The following is a 27680-nucleotide window of genomic DNA, read 5'->3' on the forward strand; positions in this document are numbered from 1 at the left end:
GTGACAGGTAAAACTATGCTTTTCTTGAAAAACAGCACCATCTGTTGCATGTAAGAGCAACACACATGCTATACTAAATATGTTACAATTTCATTTCATTGTTTCTGATTGCATTGATAAATTTAATTTTCATAGATTTTGATTTATTTATTTTGTGTGAATTGCGTTGGAATTGAGCTGTGTTGTTTACCATATATTTATTTCGTATCATTTATTTTATTTTTTCATATTTTCATTTCATTTTTTAACTTTTTCATATATTTCAGTGATGGGAACATCAGATCACTTGGGAAGGCATCGAATGAGGGAGTGGGGAATGGTTGGGAAGGACGAGGAGAAGGGGGAGTTTTGGATGATAGGGATGGGGGAATGGAGAATGGTGAGGAAGACAAAGGGACAGGGGAGTGGGGCATGGTGGGAAGGAATTGGGGATGGTGGAGTGGGGAATGGTTATCTTGAGGTTATCTTGAGATGATTTCGGGGCTTTTTTTTTTTTTTTTTTTTTGTGTCCCCGCGGCCCGGTCCTCGACCAGGCCTCCACCCCCAGGAAGCAGCCCGTGACAGCTAACACCCAGGTACCTATTTTACTGCTAGGTAACAGGGGCATAGGGTGAGAGAAATTCTGCCCATTCTTTCTCGCCGGCGTCCGGGATCGAACCCGGGACCACAGGATCACAAGTCCAGTGTGCTGTCCGCTCGGCAGACCGGCTCCCTGAGAAGGCAGGGAGCCGGTATCTCGTATCTGGCATGGTTGGGAGGCCGAGGACACGGGTGAGTGGGGAATGGTGGGGAGGACTGGGGAACAGGGAACGTTGCTGTGGCCGGGTACTGCTAAATAAATATATAAATAAATAACGCCATATACCTACAGCCTTAGCACAGCGGAGAGTGTACTCTTGCAGCTGCGCCTCAGTCATGGCTCTAGGATATCTTCTATATATATCAGGTGAAGTTTGCCCGAGGGTTCTCCTCCCTTGTTTATGGTAGGTGGAGAGAGCGTGAAGAGTCCCTCGTGCCGTGAACCAAAAGGTCTCCAGCAGGTGACAGCTGACGCGGGCGAGTGTTGTCCTGACGGTTACTTCCACAACACTGTCCACATAACCCGGCCCCGGTCGCTATAACCCGGCCCCGGTCGCTATAACCCGGCCCCGGTCGCTATAACCAACCACTTGTGGTTTGGTCTCGGGGTTATGGTCTTAACGACCTCTGGATCGTTATTATAAGACACTGACAATGCTTACTGGTCAATTTCAAGTAAACTAAATGAAGTCAGTAAAGATACATCTAGAAGGAAGGTTTACAACGTGGGTTTATGTATTCCATTTGAACACTCCTCTGTTTTCGTTGTAAAATACTATTAAAAACCTTCAGTGTTTATATATATATATATATATATATATATATATATATATATATATATATATATATATATATATATATATATATATATATATATATATATATATATATATATATATATATATAATTAATCATATGAGAAAATCCTTTCAAAATCAGAACTTTTGAATATTATTTAGAAGCAGATATTTTCACAGTATGTATACACACGTGCAATCTCGCTATGAAAACTATAACAAAAACTTAACAACTATGAAATAAACAGTGACAAAAACCCCCAAAAATGACATCAATAAATAAAAAATGATATAGCAGCTTCTAAACTAGGGCTGATGAAATTTCATATTCAATAGCTGGTGTATTTTACTTCTCCAATTACTGTACTTACAACCAATATTGATCTATAAACTATTTATTTTCTATTTACAAAAAAAATACATCATATATTTTCAAAACGCAATATATTTCTATATATCTAAAAATCTTTTTAACCCATTATTAATGTTCTCGACAAATTGTTATTGTTTGTGAAGATCAGCTGATACAATGGCGGGGGGCGGAACATCGCCCTTGTTAATCCTTGCACCACAACACCTGCCACAGGTACAGTGTTAATCCTTGCACCACAACACCTGCCACAGGTACAGTGTTAATCCTTGCACCACAACACCTGCCACAGGTACAGTGTTAATCCTTGCACCACAACACCTGCCACAGGTACAGTGTTAATCCTTGCACCACAACACCTGCCACAGGTACAGTGTTAATCCTTGCACCACAACACCTGCCACAGGTACAGTGTTAATCCTTGCACCACAACACCTGCCACAGGTTCAGTGTTAATCCTTGCACCACAACACCTGCCACAGGTACAGTGTTAATCCTTGCACCACAACACCTGCCACAGGTACAGTGTTAATCCTTGCACCACAACACCTGCCACAGGTACAGTGTTAATCATTGCACCACAACATCTGTCACAGGTACAGTGTTAATCCCTGCACCACAACACCTGCCACAGGTACAGTGTTAATCCTTGCACCTCAATACCTGCCATAGGTACAGTTTTAATCCCTACACCTCAACACCTGCCACAGGTTCAGTGTTAATCCCTGCACCACAACACCTGCCACAGGTACAGTGTTAATCCTTGCACCACAACACCTGCCACAGGTACAGTGTTAATCCTTGCACCACAACACCTGCCACAGGTACAGTGTTAATCCTTGCACCACAACACCTGCCACAGGTACAGTGTTAATCCTTGCACCACAACACCTGCCACAGGTACAGTGTAAATCCCTGCACCACAACACCTGCCATAGGTATAGTGTTAATCCTTGCACCACAACACCTGCCACAGGTACAGTATTAATCCTTGCACTTCACACTTGCCACTGGTACAGTGTTAATACTTAAACCACAACACCTGCCACAGGTACAGTGTTAATCCTTGCACCCCAACACCTGCCACAGGTATAGTGTTAATCCCTGCACCACAACACCTGCCACAGGTACAGTGTTAATCCTTGCACCACAATACCTGCCACAGGTACAGTGTTAACCCCATGCACCACAACACCTGCCACAGGTACAGTGTTAATCCTTGCACCACAACACCTGCCACAGGTACAGTGTTAACCCCATGCACCACAACACCTGCCACAGGTACAGTGTTAATCCTTGCACCACAATACCTGCCACAGGTACAGTGTTAACCCCATGCACCACAACACCTGCCACAGGTACAGTGTTAATCCTTGCACCACAACACCTGCCACAGGTACAGTGTTAATCCTTGCACCACAACACCTGCCACAGGTACAGTGTAAATCCCTGCACCACAACACCTGCCACAGGTACAGTGTTAACCCCATGCACCACAACACCTAACAAATACAGTGGAACCTCGACTTACGACTGCCCCTACTTATGAATTTTTGAGTTACGACCCCAGTTTTGTCAGAATTTTTTTTTTTCGAGTTATGACCTTTGCCTCGATTTGCAACTTTGTTGATACAAGTGAGGGTCGACTGAGTGCATGGTTCCTGATGGCATGGGGTGACCACACTTCAGTTTTCCAGTGTGTTTGCCCGCCTAGTGTCAATCACACTCGAATATTGTATTTGGGAGGACAACAAGATGGACGGTGGGGAGGGGGGCTGGATGGGTGGTGAGAGGACTGGATAGATGGATGGTGAGGGGACTGGATGGATGGATGGTGAGGGAACTGGATTGATGGATGGTGAGGGGGGACCAGATGGATGGCTGGTGAGAGGGACAGGGAGGCTAGTTGTGGGAGGGGATGGCAACAGAAAACAAAATCTTTTAGAAACACCAGCCCTATAATCATGTAAGAAAAGAACACGTGGAGTGTGAGTGGGTAGTCAGGTGATAGTGGATGGGTGAGTAGCAGGGCGGATGGAACAGAACAAGTAGGTGGCAGATGGTAGACTAAAGAGGTGGGTGGCTGTTGGTAGACTAAGGAGGTGGGTGGCAGATGGTAGACTAAGGAGGTGGGTGGCAGATGGTAGACTAAGGAGGTGGGTGGCAGATGGTAGACTATGGAGGTGGGTGGCTGATGGTAGACTAAGGTGGGTGACAGATGGCAGACTAAGGAGATGGGTGGCAGGGCGGGCACCGAGTGGGTGGGTAGCAGGGCGGTCAGGAGACAATGGGTGAGCAGATGAGTAGCAGGATGGGTGGTAAGAGTGAGTGGGTGGGTAGAAGTTGGCAGTGGCGTGAGTGTACAAGCTAGGACTAACACAGGCACTGGTCACCCCCAGTCCCTCCCAAAGACCCCCCATCCCGCACACCGGTCCCTCCCCCGCTACCCCCACCCTCCATCCTACACCCTCCATCCCACACCCTCCCCACTACCTCCATCCTACCCATCCTGCACCCTCCCTGCTACCTCCATTTCCTCATCCCCCACATTTGCCCCCCCCCCCAAGCTGTACCCCTCCCAGCCATATGGACGGTACAGTATTAAAACGGTGGGCTTCCTTGTGATAGATCAGAAAGCAGATTTCCCCGAGTGCCTGAAATTAAACTTATTGTTTGCTAACTGCTGGTTGCAACTATAAAAGCCTGATTGACTGTGTAAGCCAGATTGGCTGTGATAAATTGATTGACTGTAAATGCTTGACTGACCATAAATGCCTAACTGGTTGCTACCACAACAGTGAGTGCTTGACTGCCTTTGATTATGACTGCCTGTGACTGGTCTTGACTGAATACTTGACTGACATCTGACCAAGTGACTGGTTCTGACTGGCTGTCACATAACATGCAGTGAAATGTGTGAAAGGAAAATCTGGAACTGGTGATGCAGATATGAAAGAGTTTAAGGCGAGCAGAGAACGGTCTCGCCTCCTCCCTGTTCCTCCTCACCCTCTCCATACATCAACATCCCACCTCCCTCTCTCCCTCCTCACCATCTACCATATGCAAACAAGATTCCTCAGTAAAAGTAAAGTGCATTTAAATGTTCTTATTTTATTTATGGTTTATATTTATATCTGATTTATTATTATTATTATTTAATTTATTATTTATTTATTTACAAGAAGGCACACTGGGGGTTATGAGAGTACAGTGGCACCTCGATTAACGAGTTTAATCCATTCTGGCACCGAGCTCGTTATGTGGAAAACTCGTCTTAAGAAATAAATTTTCCCATTTAAAATAAAGGAAATACATTTAATCCATTCCACTCCCAAAAACATCCCTACTTGTATGACATTTTTTAACCCTTAAATGGCGCATGGCTATATACCATTTGACACCCACAGGCGCATAAAAAAAAAAAAAAAAAAAAAATTCTTCCTATCCTGTTAATTTGTGTTCACTGATCATGGGAAAAATAATAAAAAAATCGTAAGTGGCATATATTGCCCGCTATAGGTCGGGGAAGTCTGGCAAAAAACAGGCGCTGACTCAGCGTGCGTCCCAGGCGGTCTGTTGCTTGCCAGCTGTCAGGCCGGAGTTGCCACAAAGAGATAATTACCTAATTATTTCAATGTCTCTGATTGATTTTTCGTAGTTTTTTTGCTGTAATATTCAATAGTGTGTAGTGTGATATATTTATATAATAAAATGAGTGAATCATCACTGTACTCAAAAATATGGTATGCATATTGTTGATTCAATTATATTCATCAATGAACAAATACTTTGTCGGTTATTACACTATATACACAGGTCATATATAAGTATCTGCATGTTTTGTTCATAACGAACCACTAAGTTGCTATTATGAGTCAAAAAGTAACGAGGAGTGACCGCCGCGTACAAGCCAGCCACTCAGGCCCTCCCACAATACTGTTTTTTCTTTTATTCACTATATACAGACGTTATATATAAGTATCTACATTCGTGTTCACCATAACAAACCACTAAGTTGGCATGCTGAGTGGCAGTGGCAGCCCGCCACTGGCTGCTACTTGCTCCCTCCCTCAAGTCACCTGGCTCACCCATATTCTCCTCCCACAATACTGTTTTTGCTTTTATTCACTATATACAGACGCTATATATAAGTATCTACATTCGTGTTCACCATAACGAACCACTAAGTTGGTATGCTGAGTGGCAGTGGCAGTGGCAGTCCGCCACTGGCTGCCACTCCCTCCCTCCCTCACCTCACCTGACTTGCCACAATTCTCCACCCACCATACTGTTTTTGCTTTTATATACAGACGTTATATATAAGTATTTACATGTTTTGTTCACCATAACTGTACTGTACATCTAAGGTTGTATGGTGAGTAAAGGCACAAAGACGTAGGACCTCACACAGTCAGCTGGCTGCCGCCCTCATGGCCAGACGCACTAATATTTCTCCTCCAACAATACTGTTTGTGGTGTTATTACGCTATATACACACATTATTTATGTACACACATTATTTATACGCCCCTTTTTTGCCAGACTTCCCTACCCTATTGCTGCTAAAATATGCCACCTACTATTTTTTGTTATTTTTTCCATGATCAGGGAACACAAATGAACACTTTTATAAGACAAAAGAATTTTTTGGAATTTTTTTTTTTTTGCGCCTGTGGGTGTTGAAGCCATTTGGATTCCTCACGGTTTGAGGGTTAAGTAAGAGGTAGTTGTGGTTAACAGCATCAAAGGCCTTTCTCAGGTCAGTGTAGAGTCAAATCGGAAACTCATTTTTGTCAAGGGCTGAGTAGATTATATCAAGCAGACAAATAATTGCATCATTGGTACTCTTTGGGAGCGGAAGCCAAACTGACAGGGGCTGATTATGTCAAATTTTATGAGGTAGGAGTAGAGCTGTTTGTAAATAATTTTTTCAAATATTTTTTATAATGTGTAGGTTTGATATTGTTCTGTAATTCTTTACTACAGTGCGTAGTAGCAGACCAATACTATTGGCGTAGCAAACCAATACTATTGGTCTGTGATTGTGTTGTGTATGAAAAATAAGAGTAGTATTTTTTATAAAATGTATTTTTAAGTTAATATTTTTGGGTGTGTAGAACAGATTAATTCAATTTACATTATTTCTTATGGGAAAATTCGTTGTGAGTTACGACCCATCTCTGAACAGATTAAATTCGTAATTGGAGGTACCACTGTATAACATGGGAAACAGAGCTCAGACGAAAGATGGCCCAAGACATGATGGACTATATCACACGGAAGTGTAAGGAGACAGCGAGACAAGTTTGTCCCAATCAAGAAGAACAAAACCTAAATGATAACGAGAAACCCCATGAGTTAATCAGGGGATGTAAGCTTGCAAAAGCAACTAAGTACCAGGGTGTGGAGAAACTATAGAAATAACAGAACACTAAAGAGTAGAGAAAGATACCAGAGAGCCAGGAATGAATATGTCAGGGTGAGAAAAGTGGCAGAAAGACAATGTGAAAATTACTTAGCAAGCAAGGCAAAGACTCAACCTAAATTGCTGCACAGCCACATCAGGAGGAAAACAACAGTGCAGGAACAGATAATGAAACTGAAATAGGAGCAGACAGATTCACTACAAACAACAAAGAAGTGTGCAAGAAACCCAATAAGAAATTTCAGGTCTTCACATTAGAGCAAGGAGAAATTCCAGAGATAAGAGAGGGAATATCTAACCAGGCACAACTAGAGGAGTTCGAGATTACATGTGGGGAGGTAAGAAGCATTTGCTAGAGTAGGATGTGACGAAGGCTATAGACCCAGATGGAAAATCTCCATGGATACTAAAGGAAGAAGCAGAAGCACTGTGCCTGCCACTCTTCTTGGTGTATAATAGATCACTGGAAACGGGAACTGCCAAAAATTTGGAAGATGGCTAATGTAGTCCCGATATACAAGAAGGGTGACACTGAAGGAGACACTGAACTACAGGCCAGTGTGTTTAACACTTTGGCGTACCCCGCGCGCCACCCCTCAACTGTGCGATATGGGACCCAGGGTGTCACGGGAGCGCGCGTAAATTCTGAAAAGTGTATACTCTCTTCAACTTTGTCACCTTAATTCTCGTCCTACGAGATTAAATTTTGTATCATTGTGTTCGCAATAGAATTCTCTACAGCACTAAATGCATATAAACTCCAAAAGCCCGGCTAATTACCCGCAGCAAACAGAGAAAGTGCGAACGAGTTACCCAGGAGCGCGCAAACGCGATAAAATGTTTTCACTATTTTCACTCTGGTCACCTCAGTTTTCGTCCTAGATCTTTCATTTTGGTCTCAATGGGTTCGCAATAGAATTCTCTAGAGGAACATTAGCATATAAAATAAAAAACCTGGTCACGCTCCAACCGCCGACGAGTTGAAGACGGGCCATGCGTTAGCCGCGAGTGAGCGCTCAGATGCCTTCCAGCTACACTCCCAATTCCCGCCCTTTTCAAGCCTTTCTTTCGCAGTTTTCTTCCTGGAAGGGCCTTGTTCATGATCACTATCCATCGTGGAGTAAGCGTAGATAGTTTCTAAAGCCGCAGTAAGAAATATAGCCACGGAAAATAGCCGAAATGTTCACACGTTTGAGATGCAAGGGGAGGCGACATTGGTCACAACAGTGGAGCGAAAACAATGGGCCCACGGCGTGTGCCAAGCCGCCTGAGGGCCACGAAGCTCAACAAAGAAAATGGGAAGACATCGGCACGCATTTTAAAACCAGTCCCAAAAAAATCGGATAAAAACCTGATTTTTGGCGTTTATTTAATGTTGATGACTCAATGCTGCGTCATCCCCGGCATTACCGACAGTAAACGGATGACGCAATGCTGCGTCATGCCCGGGCGAAAGTGTTAACTTGCATACCATGCAAGGCGATGGAAAAGATTGCGCGAAAAAACTATTAGAAAATCTGGAGTGAAAGAACTTTGTAACACAGCATCAGCATGGGTTCCAGGGTGGCAAATCTTGCCTCACAGGATTAATTGAATTCTATGACCAGACAACAAAAATCAGGCAAGAAAGAGAGGGCTGGGCAGACTGCATATTTTTGGATTGCCAGAAAACCTTTGACAGAGTACCACACAAGAGACTAGTACACAAGCTGGAGATGCAGGCAGGAGTGAAAGAGAAGTTACTCCACTGAATAAGGGAGTACCTAAGCAACAGAAGATAGTGAGTCACTCTGATTGGTGAGGTCTCAGAGTGGGAAGGCTTCACCAGTGAAGTCACACAGGGTTCAGTTCTTGGAACTACTGTAACCACGCGATTATCCAAGATTCAAACATCCGGAAAATGCCCTTATACGGCCAAAATCGTGATTGGATAAAGTTATCACAATATCCGGCCAAAATGGTCACAGGAACTGGATAAAAGCTGATTTAGCCGGATGAAAATTTGGCCATACCGTATTAATCCCGTCTGTGGCTCAAGACACATGGTAGAGGACGGGGTGGGGTGGGTGGGTGGTGTCGGGAGGGACCACCTGGGTACAGGAATTACCATTAATTTTAGAACAATTAATCATAGCCAAAAACAAATGAAATAAGTACTAGTAATTATGTAATAACAAATAAATAAGTTCCTAAAAGCAATGTGCACAGGCTGAAGTTTCCTTCAAAAATATTATGAGTTTTTCCTCCTGGCAGCCTACATAGCGTGCTATAACTGCCCCACCCCAAGTGGACCCGTCCAACACTGGTCAACCCACTGTTGACCAGTGTTGACAAATACCCTATTAATATCCCTTTTGTGTCCATTCATCCACTTGTAAACCTCTTATCATGTCACCCCTAACTCTTCGCCTTTCCAGTGAATGCAACTTAAGCTTTGTTAATCTTTCTTCATATGAAAGATTTCTAATTTGGGGAATTAACTTAGTCATCCTACGCTGGACACGTTCAAGTGAATTTATATCCATTCTATAATACGGTGACCAAAACTGAACTGCATAATCTAAATGGGGCCTAACCAGAGCAAGATATAGCTTAAGAACCACACCAGGTGTCTTGTTACTAACGCTTCGATTAATAAATCCGAGTGTCCTATTTGCCTTATAACGAACATTCATGCATTGATCCTTTTGTTTTAAATTCTTATTAATCATAACTCCCAGATCCCTTTCGCAATCCGACTTCGCAATCTCAACACCATCTAGCTCGTATCTTGTAACTCTATCATCATTACCTAGCCTCAGAACTTTACATTTATCAGCATTAAACTGCATCTGCCAATCCTTTGACCATTTCAAAACCCTATTTAGATCAACTTGAAGTGATAGTGAGTCTTCTTCTGAATTAATTTCCCTACCGATTTTTGTATCATCGACAAATTTGCAAATGTTGCTACTCAAACCTGAATCTAAATCATTTATATCAATTATAAACAACAGAGGTCCCAGGACAGAGCCTTGAGGCACTCCACTTACAACATTTTCCCACTCTGACTTGACTCCATTTATACTAACTTTGTTTCCTTTGGTTTAGCCATGCCCTAATCCAGCTTAATATAGCTTCAAGTTGAAAAATCGCTTCAACTTGCGATATTTCGACTTACGATCCGTCTCTGGGAATGGATTACCATCGTAAGTCGAGGCCCCACTGTACATCAATGACATAAATGAGAATACAGTGGTACCTTGGTTTACGAACGCCCCTCTTTACAAACTTTTCGGGTTACGAGTCCGATTTGTTCGGAAAATTTGAATCGGGTAACGAAGTTTACCTCGGGATATGAGTTTCTTGATACATGTATGGCTGACCTAGCACATGGCAGTACGGCGATCGCCATCTCAGTTTACCAGTGCCTCGCGCCCAGTGACCTGAATCCCGGCTGAATCCTTCGCAAGAATTTACAGTTTTTTTTGGATTTTTGGCTATTTGAGCATAGAAGTTATTATGTATTTCGCCATGGGTCCCAAGAAAGCCAGTGTTTAGGTTCAAGGCAAGAAATCACATTTGAGAATGACCATAGAGGAAAAACAAGAAATCATTCATAAATATGAAAATGGTACACGTGTTGTTGAACTAGCTAGGCAGTATAACAAATTGTCAGGGGAGGAGGCAGTAGAGAATGTCCCTTCCTCATTAATTGGAAAATGTGTGCAGTAAGGGAAGAACTGCAAAGTTTTGCTGAAACGAATCATCCAGATAAAGCTAACTGCGCCACTTAACTGCGCCAACCGAGTATTCTCGGTCGGTGGAAAACTGCGCCAACTGAGAAAACTCTCTGATTTTTTGGTACTAATTCTAAATGTGTATGAGGTTGGTTGTGTACGAAATGGACTCTTAAAACATCCAGTGAGAGGTAGCCATCTTGGAAAAAATTCCCAGAATGCCCTAGGGCTGCTGGCTGGGTTAGTACTGAATGAGCAACCATGGGTGGTGCACACACCTCTGGCTCCCAAACACCTGTTCGACGGGGTATTGAAAGACGACGCTCTGTCGGTGAAATTCAAACCTTATTGTTTGAAGAACATAAGGGTTATAATATTGGTGAAGCTAGGTGCAATAAGGACCTAACAGAAAAATAACATGCAAGTGATACAGCACCTATGAGGATGATACAACGAGCATATCCAGTTGTAGCTCAGAGCGTCAACCTTGCAATCCTATGCTATCTACAATTTATTTAGATGATACATAGATGAATCGTTTTCTGTGTTCAGTGATGATGCATCTGATACAAATAGCATAGATGAACAGTGTTAGCGACTTCCATGGTGGTGTTTTCCTTAAATATTTTCAAGAATACCTGAATCTCTTCCTAACTGACAGACACTCTTTGAGGCTAGCTGAATCTCTTTCTGACTAACGGACACTCTTGAGGTAAGCTGAATCTCTTCCTGTATGGGACCATACAAAGTGATCTTTTCAAGACTACCTTACAAATTTATCTTTTCCTATAATCTTTTCAATACTACCTTATGCTTTACAAGCTTGGCTATATACAACCTACAAGTACTAAAGCCAAGGGCGTACGTTAGTGCATTATTTGCAAACACACAAAATGAAGAAACAGGAAGCGAAAATTTATCTGTACCTGGTGCACTGAGAGCGAAATCGTGGTGTTTACCATGGGCTACTTCGTTGATTATTACTCACTTCTGAAGTACCGAGTGTGTAATACAGTGTGTTACTGTGTAAATAGTGTGTGAAACTGTACATATTGTAATTTTAGTGAATTTTTAACAGGTAATATTGCGACAATAAACATTTATTGTTGACACATTACTGACACATGTATCACTGTTCCGTGGAACATTATGAACGTTCTACTGTATACATAATGTAAAGAACACAAATATGCATCATATACGATAAAAAAACAAATAAAACTGCATTGGAAATACATAAAACAAATAATTGAAAATATATTTGTGGTGTGACGATAATCTCTTTCAAGAGAGATTGAGCCTGCTCTTCCCTACATAATTACGTCAAAATACAAGATACTATATACAAGATACGTCCACCAAGTATCGCCAAACGTTTTGCCCAGAGAGCAAATCGTACCCAGCACACCTGGCCACCGCCGTAACCAGCTAACTGCTCATCCTTTGCCTGCCTGTTGCTGATTGGCTGGTGTCTCGTCGCACCTGCCCTCCGCCACCACCACAAGTCGACGTCTGGGCTGCAGTGCGCCAGTCTCGTCAGAATATCTCAGTGCTCCATGCAGTTGACATCTCTCGCTAGTAGACTAAGCCTTGACTTTCGTGTACTAAGGGAGGTGGCAGCTCGAAGCCAGTATTCCAGCACTCATATTTTATTTTGCTATCACTGTAACTTACTTGTCTTAGCGTAACTTTTCATTTGCCAGTGATTATTCATGTTATTTTGTTTGTTGACTTGTCTTGCATATTTTTATGAGATTACCTTTATTCATGTCTTGTTTTTCTAGAGTAATTAAAATTTCATTGTTTATATACTTGTGTTTTGTGTGTCTTCCCATTACCTTACCACAGACGAAAGGACCAACTTTTCTCTTTTTTTTTGATTATGTGACGAGGCCCTGCCCCTAGCTTTTGAAACAGCCGAACACCAACGCCTTACCGTCACAGTGGCAACACCCGATGCTTGAATGGTCCGCACGACAGTGTCTGGGCGATTCATGCACGGGCGACCAGGCCCTGATGATGTCACGGCGCACCTTGTCCACGTCCTCACAGCCAAAGTAAGTGGAATTTGGTATTTATTTTTACATAGACATGTACAGGAAAGGGAATTTATCATTTTACGAAGAAAAAATCATTTTTTGGGAACACTTTATTTCATGCGCACCGGGGTAATTTCACAGTGTAGTTACAGGATGAGAGCATAGCTCTCATCCTGTAACTACACTTGGGTAATTACAATAAACTCGGGGCAGCACGGTGGTTAACAGGCCATTGCATTGATCTTATTAATGACAATGTGATGTCTCACTACAGACAAGTGTTACAAAGAAGGGAAAAACAATCAAGAAAAAAATGAGAAAATTATGCAGTGAGCCATAAACAGGTCCTAGTGGTATGCAGGCAAAACGTGCCAGAGTGAGTACCCCAGAGAAGTCCTCACTGCCTGATGTTATAATGGAAGGGGACTCGCCTTCCAAACAATAACACCTCTCCTCCTCCCCCCTCCTCACCATCTTCCATACGCCAACAGGAGTCATCAGTAAAGGTAAGTAATAACTTGTACATACTTTTGTAGTGAAGATTTGGGTGAGTTAGGTATAAAATTTACTTTGAAGTGAAGTTTTCTGTGGGGAGCCCCTACGGCTCCCTGGAGCTTATCGGGCTAATGTATGTTATGTTAGACCGGGACATTAGCTAAGGAGTTCAGACCTACCAGGGACCAGCGCCAGAACCTGGCCCCTTCAGAGAGGTTTCAGGGAGCAATGGCCCTGGAAAACCCCATATGGTTGGGGGTTTTCCTTATCTGCCATCGACCGGGGTTAGGCACCCAGAAAGGTAGGCGTAACAAAACAAACCCCACATGGTAAGAAACTACAACAAAAACCGAACAGAGAGGTAGAAAACTCCCTACAATCCCAAGGAAACAAGCAAACAAGCAAACATCACACTTTACTGCCGCGCCGATCGTCCGCGCAGCCCTCCCCACCCCGGGAGGGGGAGGGGGGAGCCCCGGACCTACCGCGCCGGCTGCCAAGCTCCAGTTCGTTCGCTAATGTCAACCGGGATTGACGCTTCTCTGGCCTCAGTTTCCTAGGCGGTGTTTGCCTTGTGTGGCGTTCACTGCCGTGTGTTGTGGTGTGCGGTGGCCAGGAGTACTTCATCAGTGCCGGGGCTGCATGTGCTTAGTGGCTGACTTCCCTAAGCGCCCTGTGAGTACTGCCCTTGCGTAACAGGGTTATCTTCCCTGGGGCGTTCGGGATCCATTCCCGTAGAGGTTCTTGCTGCTCGGCATTTGCCTCGCCCTTGGGGCCAGCTGGGGCTTGGGGCCCTTGTTTGGCCCTGGGTAGGGATTGGTATTGTGCTGGTTAGGGCGTCAAGGTGTTGCGCAGCCTGCCACCTAAGCGGCGGCCGGTTTCTGTTGCCTCTGGTGACGGTGTACTTTTGCGGGGTTTTTCTTTTGTTTTTCATTTTCTTGCCTGGTGGGGGTCTGCCTAAGGTGGTTATAGTTCCACTGGTAGTGTTTGGCGGCCCTCTGCTAGGCCCCCGTGCTTGTACACGTCTCAGGGGTTTTCAGTGCTATAATCTACCCTCTTGTTATGTTTGGGTTTCTTAACCGGTTAGCAACACCTTGCCCGGGCTTCCCGTAGTTGTTACCCTACGGGCCCTGGAAACCCCTGTCTGGGCTCGGGGGACCATTGAATGTGTCTTCCGGGTTCCAACCCGTCTTGAACGGGATCGTTGGTTGCTGTTCCCTTGTCTCCGGGTGACAGTCGCCATTTTTACCTCCGTCATGCTGCCTGTTGGGTCACTGACACCTTGACCCGGAGTCTTGCGAGTGATTCTCTGCTTGTTCTCCAGTACTCTCCTGATGTTATTTCTGTTCAGAGTACAGGCGGCATCCATGTTGCAAGCTAGGTTAGGTTGCTGCAACATGCTAGGTTGGTTTCCCACTCGAATGCCCCGTGGCCGCCCCGTTTGGTTAGGTGCTGCTCGCCCCTTTCTCTCCATGTTCCCGGCTCCGGACCGTCTGCGGGTTTCGGGGTCGGGGCGGGGTTCAGTTGCGGCAGAGACTCGGGCGGTTTTCGGGGATGCCCCGTTCGGGTTGGGGACGGAGGTTTGAGCCTGTGCCTCCTGCCAAGGCTTCTGGGTCTTACCAGCGGCCCTTTCTTGTTGCCTTTCCCATGGGCTCTTGCTTTTCTTTAAGGGCGGAGGGCTTGGAGGACGGCTCTGCCCCGGGGCCTCTGTTGTTGGTTCCCGGGGCTGTGGGGGTTGCCTGCTAGCAGTTCTGGGGCGGTTTTGCCCCTTCAGGGGTTTTTCTGCTGTTGGGCGTCGTTTTTCGCCCTTCCAGTCTGCTAGCTTCCCACATTTGCTGGCGTGTTTTTGTGTATTAAGCGTCAGTCACAGCCCCTGCTGGCGGCCATTTTCGTCTGCCGGTTTCCCGGCGTGGCCACCAGGGCGGCGTTGTGGTTTGTTTACATGCGTCGGGGTGTGCGAGCGAGCGTCTCTGGTGAGTTTTCGAAAAATTTGCAGAGTTTTTGTTCTCCTGTTGTCGTTTCTTTGTTTTTCTGGTGTTTTCTTGCCGTTGCCTGTTCCTCTGGGAACGTTTGGGTGTTGATTTTGGGTCTGAGCCTCTGGGTTTAGGCTCAGTGCCCCTGGCTGGTATGCTTGCTCCCACACCTTGCCCCTTGGTTTTCGGTCTGTTGGGACCGTTTTCCCAGGGCGTTCTGCTGGGGTCTGTGCTTTGCCTTTTAGTGGTGTTCTCCGCCGGCAAATGTGGTGGTTTGGGCTCCCCCTGGTTCGATTCTGGGTTCCTTTGGGTTCCTTGGTTTCGTTCTGGAGGTTTCTTCCTCTTGGGCCCCCTTTTGTGGGTTCAGGGGACTTTGTTTCCTCGTGTGACCCGGTTCTGCCTTTTGGGGTTCCGGGGTCTTCCTGGCTTGCAGACTGAGCTTTTTGGGTCTTGGCACATGTTGTGGTTGTGCTGGGACTTTGTGGTTTTGCTGTCGAGGTGGGCCTTTTGATGCAGTTTTGTGCCTTCTTTGCCTGGCCGGCGTAGTGCTCTCTGCCACTAGTCGGCGGCTTGTGCTTTTACAATATATGTCCTCACCTAGTTGTGCTTGTGGGGGTTGAGCTCTGGCTCCTTGGTCCTGCCTCTCAACCGTCCGTCAACAGGTGTATCGGTTCCTGTGCCTCTTGGGCTCTGTCATGTCTACATGTGACATTGTATGGGGGTCAGCCTCGTTACTTGTGTGAGGAGTCGCCACATTACTTCTTAGTGCTTTCCCGTTCCTATTCTGACACTCAAAAAAAAAAAAAAAAAAAAAAACAAACTTTAATTCTATCTGTGGCTCTTTTGGGTACTCAGTTTCCACCTGTGTCCCCTAGTGCGTGTGCCCCTTGTGTTACATAGCCTGTCCTTCTCAACCCTGTCGATTCCCTTGGGTATCTTGTATGTGGTGATCAGGTCTCCCCTCACTTCCTCTTCCAGCGAAGTGTGGTTTCATTCCCGTAGTCTCTCCTCATGACTTCGGTAGTGTACTTTTTCTTTCTGTAGGGGTTCTGTTCCCTTCTCTGTTGACTGGGCGCTGGGGGAGCAGCTTGCTCTGTTGCCTCTCGCTTGGTCCCGCTGTTGGTGGGCGCTTTGGGTTGTCTTCCGGCCTCTGCTGGCGTCGGAGGACGGCTTCTCCCCCTTGGGGGGATTTCAGAGCTGGCGGGGTGGGCTTCTTCCCTGCGCTTCGTCATTTCCTCTTCGTGGGTGCGTGGGGCGTGGTCGATCCGCCCCATCCTTCTGGGCTTCCCGTCTGCTCTTTGCAGTCATGAGCTTTTCCCGTCTCTTTGCAGTCATGAGCTTTTCCAGTCTGCAGTTCTTCTGGACTACTTCCGTCTGCACCCTGGATCCTCTGCCCTGCTCGGAGGACTGTTGTCTCCTGTTCGGATTCTGTTAGGGCCGGGTGCATGGATGGTGGACCTGGACCTCCAGGTCACTTCTTGGCACGTTCCTCTCCAGTTTTTCTTGGGTTAGCACGGTTGGTAATTACCTATGTGTACTTACCTAAGTGTAGTTACAGGATGAGAGCTACTCTCGTGGTGTCCCGTCTTCCCAGCACTCTTTGTCATATAATGCTTTGATTATAATTGTCATATTGTCATATAATGATTGTCATATGTCATAATATGTCTTAATATGATTGTCATACAATGCTTTGGTGGTGGGGCTTCAGGTTTGCTGTTTTTATTGCATTCCCTATTTTGTGAAGGGCACTTTGTATACTCTTTGCATCTTTACCGGATCTTAGTGCCCTGTCTGCGTCTGAGATTCGGTGTCTGGCCTACCTCGACGACTGGCTGGAGTGGGCTCCCAGTCAGTCCGCTTGTCTGCTCGCCAGGGGATGGTTCTTTCCAGATCGCTGGGTTTGGTTTCCTGGTGATCTGGAGGTTTTACCTTCTGTTTCCGTCCCGGGTTCGGACCTGGGCCTTGTTTCAGGCTCTTGGGCCCCTCATTGTCTTCCCTCCAGAAGTGTTACTGTGGCTGTGGTCCCGCCTTTGGCTGTTCAGGAGGGGGTCCCGGGTTGCTCAGCGGTTGCTTGGGCGGTTGTGCGGGAGTTTGCACTTCGGCGTGCTTGTCTGCCCGCGGAGTCGGGTTTGGCTCCGGCGTCGGTTGGTTCCTACGGAGACTCCACTTCCGCCTCTTGCATTCCTTGGGTTCCTCTGGGGATCTGGTGTTGGTGCTGCGTCACCAGCTTCCTCTTTGGGGTTTTCGGGGTTCCGTGCCTTGGCAGCTCCCCGAGCCTTTGCTCGATGTGTTCACGGATGGGTCGTCTCTCGGCTGGGGCTTTGTGACCAGTGCTCACCAGGTCGGCCGAGGTTGATGGAGTCTGTCTGTCCGTCGGGCTCACAGCCCGGTTCAGGTGTTCATGGCTGTCTGGTTTGCGCTTCGGAGGGTTTGGGTCACTAGGTACTCTACCATTCAGCTCTGTTTGGACTGTTCTCTGGTGGTTCTTGCCGGAACCACGGGGTTTGGTTAACCGTGTGGTTCATGTCCGGGGTGTGTCCTGCGTCCTGGTGGACAGCTGTCTCGGTTCATTCCTCTTCGTGGGTTGGCCAGTCGTCGCCGATTCGTTTTGTTGGCTCGGTTGGGCTTATGGACTCCTGGCCATGGACGTCTTCGGGTCGGCGTGGTCTAGGCGTCGCCCGTTTTGTGGCGCCCTTCCCACCTGCGAGGACTTCACGGTGGAGGCTTTAGGCAGGCCTGGTCGAGGTGGGGGGTACCTGTACCTCTTCTCCCGGTCCAGCTGTTGCTTCGGGTTCTGGCTCGGTTGCAGCCCATTCCCACGAGAACAGTCCTTATGGTTCCATGGTGGCCGGCCCGGCCTTCTTTTCAGACGCTGCTTGATAGGTGTCCGTACCCGGGGCGTTTTTCCTGAGGCTTCGCCTCTTTCAGCAGGCCGAATCGGTCCTGTCCGTGACTGGTTCGGCCTTCTCTTTGGCTCTTCGCGTCTGGTATTTTGACGCAGGTATCGCCATCTCTATGGTGTTCAGGTGGCTTTGTTGACGGTGTCCCACCTGCGAGCTTCGTCTTGGAGACTGTATGACGTTTATTACGTTTTCTCGCGTTTTGTTTCCCCTCCGGCCTGCTCATGAGTCGCCTGAGCCATCCTGGTCCTTGTTCAGGGTGCCTTCTTCTCTTCCCCTCAGTTTGTGGTAGCCCCTTCGGTTTCAGTTTCCTCCTCTTTGGTACTGGTGGTAGCTTTATTGGTGTGCAGCCTTTCTCTGTCCTGGCGACGGTCGAGACGGCTGCTTTCCGGAGGGGTTCTTGGGGTTTTGGTACTTGTTTGGTTTGGCCGGGGGGTGCGTCCTGTGTTGTCCAGTTGTGCTTTTTGCTGTTGCCGGCGTACCGTGCCTGGGGATGCGCTGTGGTTGATCCGGTTCCTTCGTTCCCTGTTTTCAGGGCTCGGGTCTCCCGGGTCGTCCGCAGTGTTTTCCTTCTTCCTGCGGTCTGTCTTTGCGCCCGTGCTGTTCAGACGTTTGCAGCAATTGCTGCTGTGTTGGTGACGTCTCGGGCTCATTTCGGGCGCAGGGACTTGTGGGTCGCACAGGTTTTTGGCCGCCCATCCATATGTGCGTCTGTTCTTGGGCGTTCTTGTTGCCTTGGGTCGCAGGTTTGCGACCGGTTGTCTTGGCTTTGCGTTGCAGAGTTTGTGGCTGCCGCCTCCCGGGTTAGCCCTTTCTTTTCCTTCTCTTTGGGTATGAAGCTCCAGGGAGCCGTAGGGGCTCCCCACAGAAAACCAGCGTTGAATGTAATGAAACGCCATTTTCTGGGTGAGCCCCGGAGGCTCCCTGGAAACCCTCCCTCCCACCGGTCGGCGGTTTTTTTCGCGTTGGTTGAAGCTTAGCTTCCGAACTGGAGCTTGGCAGCCGGCGCGGTAGGTCCGGGGCTCCCCCCTCCCCCTCCCGGGGTGGGGAGGACTGCGCGGACGATCGGCGCGGCAGTAAAGTGTGATGTTTGCTTGTTTGCTTGTTTCCTTGGGATTGTAGGGAGTTTTCTACCTCTCTGTTCGGTTTTTGTTGTAGTTTCTTACCATGTGGGGTTTGTTTTGTTACGCCTACCTTTCTGGGTGCCTAACCCCGGTCGATGGCAGATAAGGAAAACCCCCAACCATATGGGGTTTTCCAGGGCCATTGCTCCCTGAAACCTCTCTGAAGGGGCCAGGTTCTGGCGCTGGTCCCTGGTAGGTCTGAACTCCTTAGCTAATGTCCCGGTCTAACATAACATACATTAGCCCGATAAGCTCCAGGGAGCCTCCGGGGCTCACCCAGAAAATGGCGTTTCATTACATTCAACGCTGGTTTTTTGGGGAGTCGGGAACGAATTAATTCATTTCCCAATTATTTCTTATGGGGAAATTGGCTTCGGTGTAAGATTTTTCGGTTACGAACCATCTCCAGGATCGGATTAAATTAAAAAACCTAGGTGCTCCTGTATTACAAACCACATCGTCAAATTTGCAGATGACACCAAAATCTATGGTAAAGTGGGAAGTGAAGGGGATATTGAGACCTTACAAAATGATCTACATAAACTCCAAAAATGGTCAAATGACTGGCAAATGCTTTTTAAGTCAATAAATGCAAGACCTTACATGTGGGGCACAACAATCCATGTCACAACTACCAAATTGACAGCACTACCTTACAACAGATAGATGAAGAAAAGGACTTTTGAGTCAGAATCGATCATTCATTAAAAGTTGCACAACAAGTGGAAGCAGCAGTAAAGAAAGCGAACCAAACCCTGGGAATAATGAAGCGTATCTTTACTTTCAAGGAAAGGAAAGTAGTCATTCAATTGTATAAGTCTGTGGTGCGTCCCCACCTGGATTATTGCATCCAGGCATGGAGACCTCATCTTCAGAAATACATTGCTGTTCTGGAGAAGGTGCAACCCTGGGCAACAAAAATCATACCAGAGTTCAGTCTTCTCACGTATCAGGAACGGTTGAGGGCCACTGGACTAACAACACTGAAAATCAGGCACGACGGGGCACATCCCATTAACATCCTTTAACATATTAAAAATTTGGAGGATGTCAATTTCTTCAATTTCTTCAAAATGTAACACAAACGAGGAACAACGAGTTCAAGCTCAACAAATCACAATGTCGGACAGGAAACAGGAGATGCTTTTTCACCATGGGATTGTAAACCCCATGGAACTGCCTACTCACTGAAGCCGTAAACGCCAAAACTCTGCCGAGTTTTAAATTCAACTGGAAAAGATTATCAGGACAAATGGGGGGGATTTTCGACAATCCGCTGGCTTTGTGTTCTCATCGTATCCTCATGTAAATTCAGATAAGAAAAAATGAACCTGGAGAAAGTGCAAAGGTATGCCACTAGGCTAGGCTCAGAACTAAGAGGCATGAGTTATGAGGAAATGCTGTGTTAACTGCACCTCATGTCACTGGAAGACAGAAAAAAAAAAAGAAGAGCGGGGGCTGACATGATAACCACATACAAAATTCACAGGAATATTGACAGGGTAGATAAGGATGTAGTATTTAACACAGGTGGTACATGCACGAGGGGACACAGGTTGAAGGTGAGTACCCAAATGAACCACAGAGATATTAGAAAGAACTTTTTCAGTGTCAGAGTGGTTAGTAAATGGAATTCCTTAGGAAGTGGTGGAGGCTGACTCCATACACAATTTCAAATGTAGATATGATAGAGCTCGAGAAGCTCAGGAATCTGTACACAGCTAGAATATGCAGCTGTTGTGTGGTGCCCATATCTTAAGAAGCACATCAACAAACTGGAAATGGTGCAAAGACATGCTACTAAGTGGCTCCCAGAACTGAAGGGCAAGAGCTATGAGGAGAGGTTAGAAGCATTAAACATGCCAAAACTAGAAGACAGAAGAAAAAGAGGTGATATGATCACTACATACAAAATAGTAACAGGAATTGATAAAATCGACAGGGAAGATTTCCTGAGACCTGGCACTTCAAGAACAAGAGGTCATAGATTTAAACTAGCTAAACACAGATGCCGAAGAAATATAAGAAAATTCACCTTCGTAAATAGAGTGGTAGACGGTTGGTGGAACAAGTTAAGTGAGAAGGTGGTGGAGGCCAAGACCGTCAGTAGTTTCAAAGCGTTATATGACAAAGAGTGCTGGGAAGACGGGACACCACGAGCGTAGCTCTCATCCTGTAACTACACTTAGGTAATTACACTTAGGTAATTACACAAGGTAATTACACTTAGGTAATTACACACACACATTCATACCAAAACAGAGATGCAGGACTAAAAAACAGGATTCGTTCAACAAAAATTGTGAGAGGGAGGGCCAGAGAGGAATAGACTAGAAAATGGGCTTAATATCGTAAGAGGCCTAACCCGCAAACATAGCAGCTTGCTTGCACTATAAGCAAGCAAGGAACAATTATACAGCAGTGAGAAGAGAGGCAGAAAGGAACTTTGAGAAAGGTATAGTGAACAAGTGTAAAACAGATCCAGGCCTTTTCTATAAATTCATTAAAAGCAAGCTGCATGTAAAGGATAAAATCCAGAGATTGAGAACAGGGGAACAGGACTACTGAGAATGAAAATGAAATGTGTAAAATGCTAAATGAACAGTTTCAAGTTGTGTTTGTACAGTGTGAGGATTTCAGAGAGCCGGATCCAATACCAATTTCAGAGTACGCCATAGAATACATAGAATCTCAAGACGAAGTTAAAAAATTACTCAAAGGGCCAAGGAAAAAATAAAGCAGTTGGACCTGACAGAGTTTCATCTTGGGTGCTGGGAGAATGTACAACTGAGTTGAGCGTTCCACTCCAATTAATATGCAGATGGCAGACATAGAATGCTTTCAGCCACATGGGGGTTTCTTTAGGCCATTGCTCTTCGTACCTCTCTGAGGGGGGCCAGGTTCTGGCTCGTGGTCCCTGGTATGCCTAGAACTCCATTCACATTGATCCCAAAGTCTAATATATTATTATCAGCCTGGATATCTCTGGGAAGCCTCTGGGTCTCACCCAGAAAATGGCATTTCATAACATTCAACTCTGGTTTTATAAAGTTAGGAACAAGTATACAGTGGTACCTCGAATAATGAATTTAATCCGTTCCGGCGCCGTGTTCGTCATGTGAAACGGACGTCATACAAAACGAATGTCCCCATTTAATCACTGTGATGCGCTGTGTTTATTGTGAAATTCCCCCAGTGTGCATGACATAAAGTGTTCCCAAAAAATCATTTTTCTTTGTAAAATGATAAATTCCCTTCCCTGAACATGTCTATGTAAAAATAATTACCAAATTCCACTTACTTTGACTGTGAGGACGTGGAGAAGGTGCGCTGTGACGTCATCAGGGGCTGGTCGCCCATGTGTGTGAAGCTCCCAGACACGGTCGCGCAGGCCATTCAAGCACTGTGTGTTGCCACAAATATATTTTCAAATATTTCTTCTATGTATTTCCAATGCGGTTTTATTTGTTTCTTTTATTGTCTATGATGCATATTTGTGACCTTTACGATATGTATACAGTAGAATGTTCATAATGTTCCATGGAACTGTGATACATGTGTGTGTCAGTAATGTGTCCACAATAAATGTTTATTGTCACAATATTACATGATAACAATTCACTAAAATTACAATATGTACAGTTTCACATATTATTTACACAGTAACACACTGTATTACACACTCAGTACTTTGGAGGTGCATAATAATCAAAGAAGTACTGTAGTCCATGGTACACAGCACGACTTCGCTCTCGTTGCACCAGCTACAGATAGATTTTCGCTTCCTGTTTCATCATTCTGCGTGCTTGCAAATAACGCACTCGCGTACACCCTTGGCTTTAGTACTTGTAGGTGGTATGTAGCCAAGCTTGTAAAGCACAAGGTATTATTGAAACGATTATAGGAAAAGCTCAAATTGTAAGGTAGTCTTGAAAAGATCGCTTTGTAAGGTTCCACACAGGAAGAGATTCAGCTGGCCTCAAAGAGTGTCCGTCAGTCAAAAAGAGATTCAGGTATTCTTGAAAATATCTATGAAAAACACCACCATGGAAGCCGCTGATACTCTTCATCTATGCAACTTGTATCAGATGCATCATCACTGAATGCAGAAAACGATTCATCTATGTATCATCTATATAAATTGGAGATGGCAAGGGTGGGGCTCAGAGCTACAACTGGATACGCTCGCTGTATCATGCTCATAGGTGCTGTATCACTTGCATCCGACCGTTGTGTTAAGTCCTTATTGCTCTTAGCTTCACCAATATTATGACTCTTATGTTCTTCAAACAATAAGGTCTGAATTTCACCGACTGAGCGTAATCTTTCAACACCGTGTTGGACAGGTGTTTGGGAGCCAAAGGCACGTGTGCTACAAATAGTTGCTCACGCAGCACTAACCCAGCCAGCAGCCCTAGTCTTTCATATTTGTTATAGCAAAAGATTCGTTCAGTGTTTGTTGGGTAGGCTGCTCCATTATGACAATCTTTCTTTGTTTCAAATGTGTTCCAATTGTTTTGTATTTGTCACTTATGTCTCAATAATGGTGCAGCCTACCCGACAAACACTGAATGAATCTTTATAGCGTTTGTCCATTTTTCAAATTGTTTCAAATGTTTTTTTATTTTTATTTTTTTTTTATATAAGAAACATGGAGCAGCCTACCTGTAGACCGCCGAACGAACCTTTTTGACTTTTGGTTTGGTTTTCAAATTTATTCATTCTTTTATTATTTACATTTTTTTATGTAAGAAACATGGGGCAGCCTACCTGCCGACCACTGAATGAACCTTTCACTATAAGACAAGTGAAAAATAAATATTGAACACATTTGAAGAAAGGAAAATGTCATAAAGGTTTGTTCAGTGTATGTAAGGTAGGCTGCTCCATTATTGAGACATAAATGACAAATACAAAACAAATGGAACACATTTGAAACAAAGATTGTTATAATGAAGCAGCCTACTTGCAGAACACTGAACAAACCTTTTTGACATTTGTTGTAGTTCAAAAATTTCATTTAGTTTTTCTACAAAAACGTCAGTGCTTTGCAACATCTCAGCGGTCACCCCTTTATTATATCATAGCATCATTAGCATCTTTAACCCCTTCCACTGCTCAGGGGTCCTGAGGACATTTACACCCCTGTGCGCAAGAAAAATAATTCTAAAAAATTATTTTGTCTTCTTAAAATGTTAATATGTGTTCCCTGAGCATGGGAAAAAAAAAATCGTAGGTGACATATTTTGGGCGCAATTGACAGAGGAAATCTGGCAAAAAGTGGGCGTTGACAGAGCAATAGTCAGAGCCGGTCAGCGTCACCCGCGCTGACAGGTGGGAGTTGCCACAAAGATATTATCACTTAATTATTTCTATGTCTCTGATTGATTTTGTCTTAGTTTTTTGCAGTAATATTATTCAATAGTGTGTATTGTAATATATTTATATAATAAAAGTGGTGAATAATTGCTATACTCAAAAGTATGGTGTGCATATTAGTGATTCAATTATTATGTTCATAAAACAATAAACAAATAGTTCTGCTGCTATTACACTCTATACACAGGTTATATATAAGTATCTGCATGTTTTGTTCACCATAACGAACCACTAAGTTGGTACTGAGAGTCGAAAAGCAACGAGGAGTGACCGCCACACACCAGCCAGCCACTCGCTGCCACTCCCTCAACAACGCCTCACTCGCCCACTTTTTCCTCCCACCATCCTGTTTTATGTTTTATTCAAAATATACAGACGTTATATATAAGAATCAACATGTTTTGTTCATCACAACTGTACAACTAAGCTGATATAGTTAGTTCAGGCACTAAGAGACGTCGCTACACACACAGTCAGCTGGCGGCTCCCTCACTCATTCAAGGTCACATGCACTAAACTTTCTCCCCCAACAAACCGTTTGTGGTGTTATTACAATATATACAGACGTTATATATAAGTATGTATATATTTTGTTCACAACTGTACAGCTAAGCTGATATAGTTCAGGCACTAGGAGTCGTCGTTATACACACAGTCAGCTGGCGGCTCCCTCACTCATTCAAGGTTACACGCACTAAACTTTCTCACCCAACAATACCATTTGTGGTGTTATTACACTTTATACAGATGTTATATATAAGTATGTATATACTGTATTTTGTTCACCACATCTGTACAGCTAAGCTGATATAGTTCAGGCACTAAGAGTCGTCGCTATACACACAGTCAGAATGGCGGCTTCCTCACTCATTGAAGGTCACACGCACTAAACTTTCTCCCTCAACAATACTGTTTGCAGTGTTATTACCCTATATACACATATTATACATAAGTATCTACATGTTGTATGCACCGTAACTGTACACCTAAGCTTGTAGAGTGCCCAAAGAGCATAGTGGCCACCCTCTAAACAGCTAGACAAATCATGCAGACGATGTCACCTCCGTCACCCAAATGGCTCCTCCCAGTATAATCCTTTTGCTGTTATTACACTAATACACACACATTATATGTAAGTATCTACATTTGTGTTCACCATAGAGAACCACTGAGCCGGTATGGTGAATGCAGACAATAACAGGTGGCCACACAGTCAGTAAACGATGCTATCTCCCTCCGTCTCTCAGCATTACTTGTCCCACAGCACTAATAATTACAACAATCCTGCGATTATCACAACCCTGGTTATTTATATCACAGTCAGGGGTCATCTGTAATATTGTCATCGCTAAATAATAGCAATCGGCGATACTGTTGTAATGATCTGGGGCTCAGCTCATTGGTTCTCCCTTCTCCCCTCTTTTCCCTCTCCTTCTCCCCTCCTTTCCTTCTCCCTCTCCCCTCCTTCCTTCTCCCCTCCCCTTGGCCGTCATTCGTCTCCTCTTCCTCCCCCCCCCCCCTGTCGCCCATTTGTCAGGGTCAAGAGGTTGACCTGAGGGTAGGGTGGTCTTGGATACCTTGGCTTCTCCCACTCAACTTCCCCCTCTCATCCCCTCTCTTTCCCTCTCATTCCCTCTCTTTCCCTCTCGGCAGCGGCCTTCCCCATACCAGGCAGAGTCAAATGTCCCTACTCCTATCTTAGAGGAGACAGGCTTGAACATAAATTATCAGTTTTGTAAACATTGCTCGCAGGTGCCTGGGCTCCATAGACGCGCCTTGTCCGAAGAAGCTTATCGACACACTTGCACGATTGTCGAGAATCTTGCATTCCCTGGTCAGATTTTGTTGGGAATGGATTTTCTGGGACGAGTTAACTTTTCTTTGTCGGCTCAAGAGGGAGCAAGGAAGTGCAGATTGAAGTTGGGCCATGTAGTGTATCCCATTAAAATGGTAGATCATCCTCCAGTAATTGCTTCCATTAGTAAGAAACAGAAGTACAACATTCACTACCCAAAGTTGTTGTTTAAGTCTCTTCCAGACACAGAGAAGAAATCATGTGGGTTACATGCCTTGGTGAAACAATGTTGCCCACCACATTCAGTTAAATTCATTAAAGTATCAGTGGGACGTCACATTGCACCAGGTACTACCCTTCAGGTGGCTGGGAGATGTGACAGGTTGTTGATCCCTCATCATTTGATCACAGTGCTTGATAAAGGTGCCCTTATTCCAGTTGTCAATCTCTCGCACAAAACCTATCGTTTCAGGGCAGGTGATAGGGTGTCTCAGGCTACAATTGTAGAAAATACAGGAATTTTTCAGTATCAAAGCCAGGAGGAGATGCCAGCCACCATAGCACAATGTAGTGCACTTAATGTTACACAAAGTAGTACACAGGGGAAATACAAGACCGAGACAGGAAAAAGTAGTAATATTCAAGAAGTTGATAAGTTAATCTCGGCTCTGGATTTGCAACATGTGCAACAGTCAGATAGGAAACTTTTGAGAGGGATTTTACGTAAATTCCCTAGACTGTTTGCAACAGAAGACGATCAGATCGGGCTTCTGGATAGGATCGAGCATGTTATTCCTACAGGTGACCATCCTCCTATTTACATCCGTCAATGGAGGCTTCCGGAACGGGCGAAGGAAGTAATTAGGGATGAGTGTCAGAGGATGTTGAGACAGGATGTGATAGAGCCTAGTACATCACCATGGTTGTCGCCAGTGGTGCTGGTACGTAAACCGGATGGTAGTTATAGGTTTTGTGTTGACTACCGAAAGATCAACGAAATTACTAAAGGTGATGTGTATCCTTTGCCATGGATACAAGAAATAATAGATCAGTTTGGGGCAGCCAAATACTTTTCCACTCTG

At 45.1% G+C, this 27680-nt stretch overlaps 2 protein-coding genes across 5 annotated transcripts in view; one reads left to right on the forward strand and one right to left on the reverse strand.

The window, feature by feature from the left end:
- ArgRS (arginine--tRNA ligase-like protein) overlaps positions 1-1110 on the reverse strand; it is a 277968-nt gene extending 276858 nt beyond the window's left edge. For both annotated transcript variants that reach the window (XM_069327302.1, XM_069327303.1), the window contains exon 1: positions 870-1110. In XM_069327302.1, coding sequence (XP_069183403.1) covers positions 870-917 — 48 coding nt within the window. In that variant the 5' untranslated portion in view covers positions 918-1110. The remainder of the gene's footprint in view (positions 1-869) is intronic.
- Positions 1111-1850: 740 nt separating this feature from the next.
- The window catches only part of LOC123757414 (COMM domain-containing protein 8-like), a 75649-nt gene continuing 49819 nt past the window's right edge, over positions 1851-27680 (forward strand). Inside the window, exon 1 of one of the 3 annotated variants that reach the window (XM_069327309.1) lies at positions 1851-1962. In XM_069327309.1, the coding sequence (XP_069183410.1) occupies positions 1906-1962 (57 nt within the window). In that variant the 5' untranslated portion in view covers positions 1851-1905. Of the gene's footprint in view, positions 1963-3066; positions 3181-12743; positions 12948-27680 lie in introns of those variants that run through there. The other 2 variants (XM_069327308.1, XM_045740965.2) reach the window with 2 other exon arrangements.

Source organism: Procambarus clarkii, chromosome 19 (genome assembly GCF_040958095.1).
Source record: "Procambarus clarkii isolate CNS0578487 chromosome 19, FALCON_Pclarkii_2.0, whole genome shotgun sequence".
In the NCBI taxonomy this organism is placed as follows: Eukaryota; Metazoa; Arthropoda; class Malacostraca; order Decapoda; family Cambaridae; genus Procambarus; species Procambarus clarkii.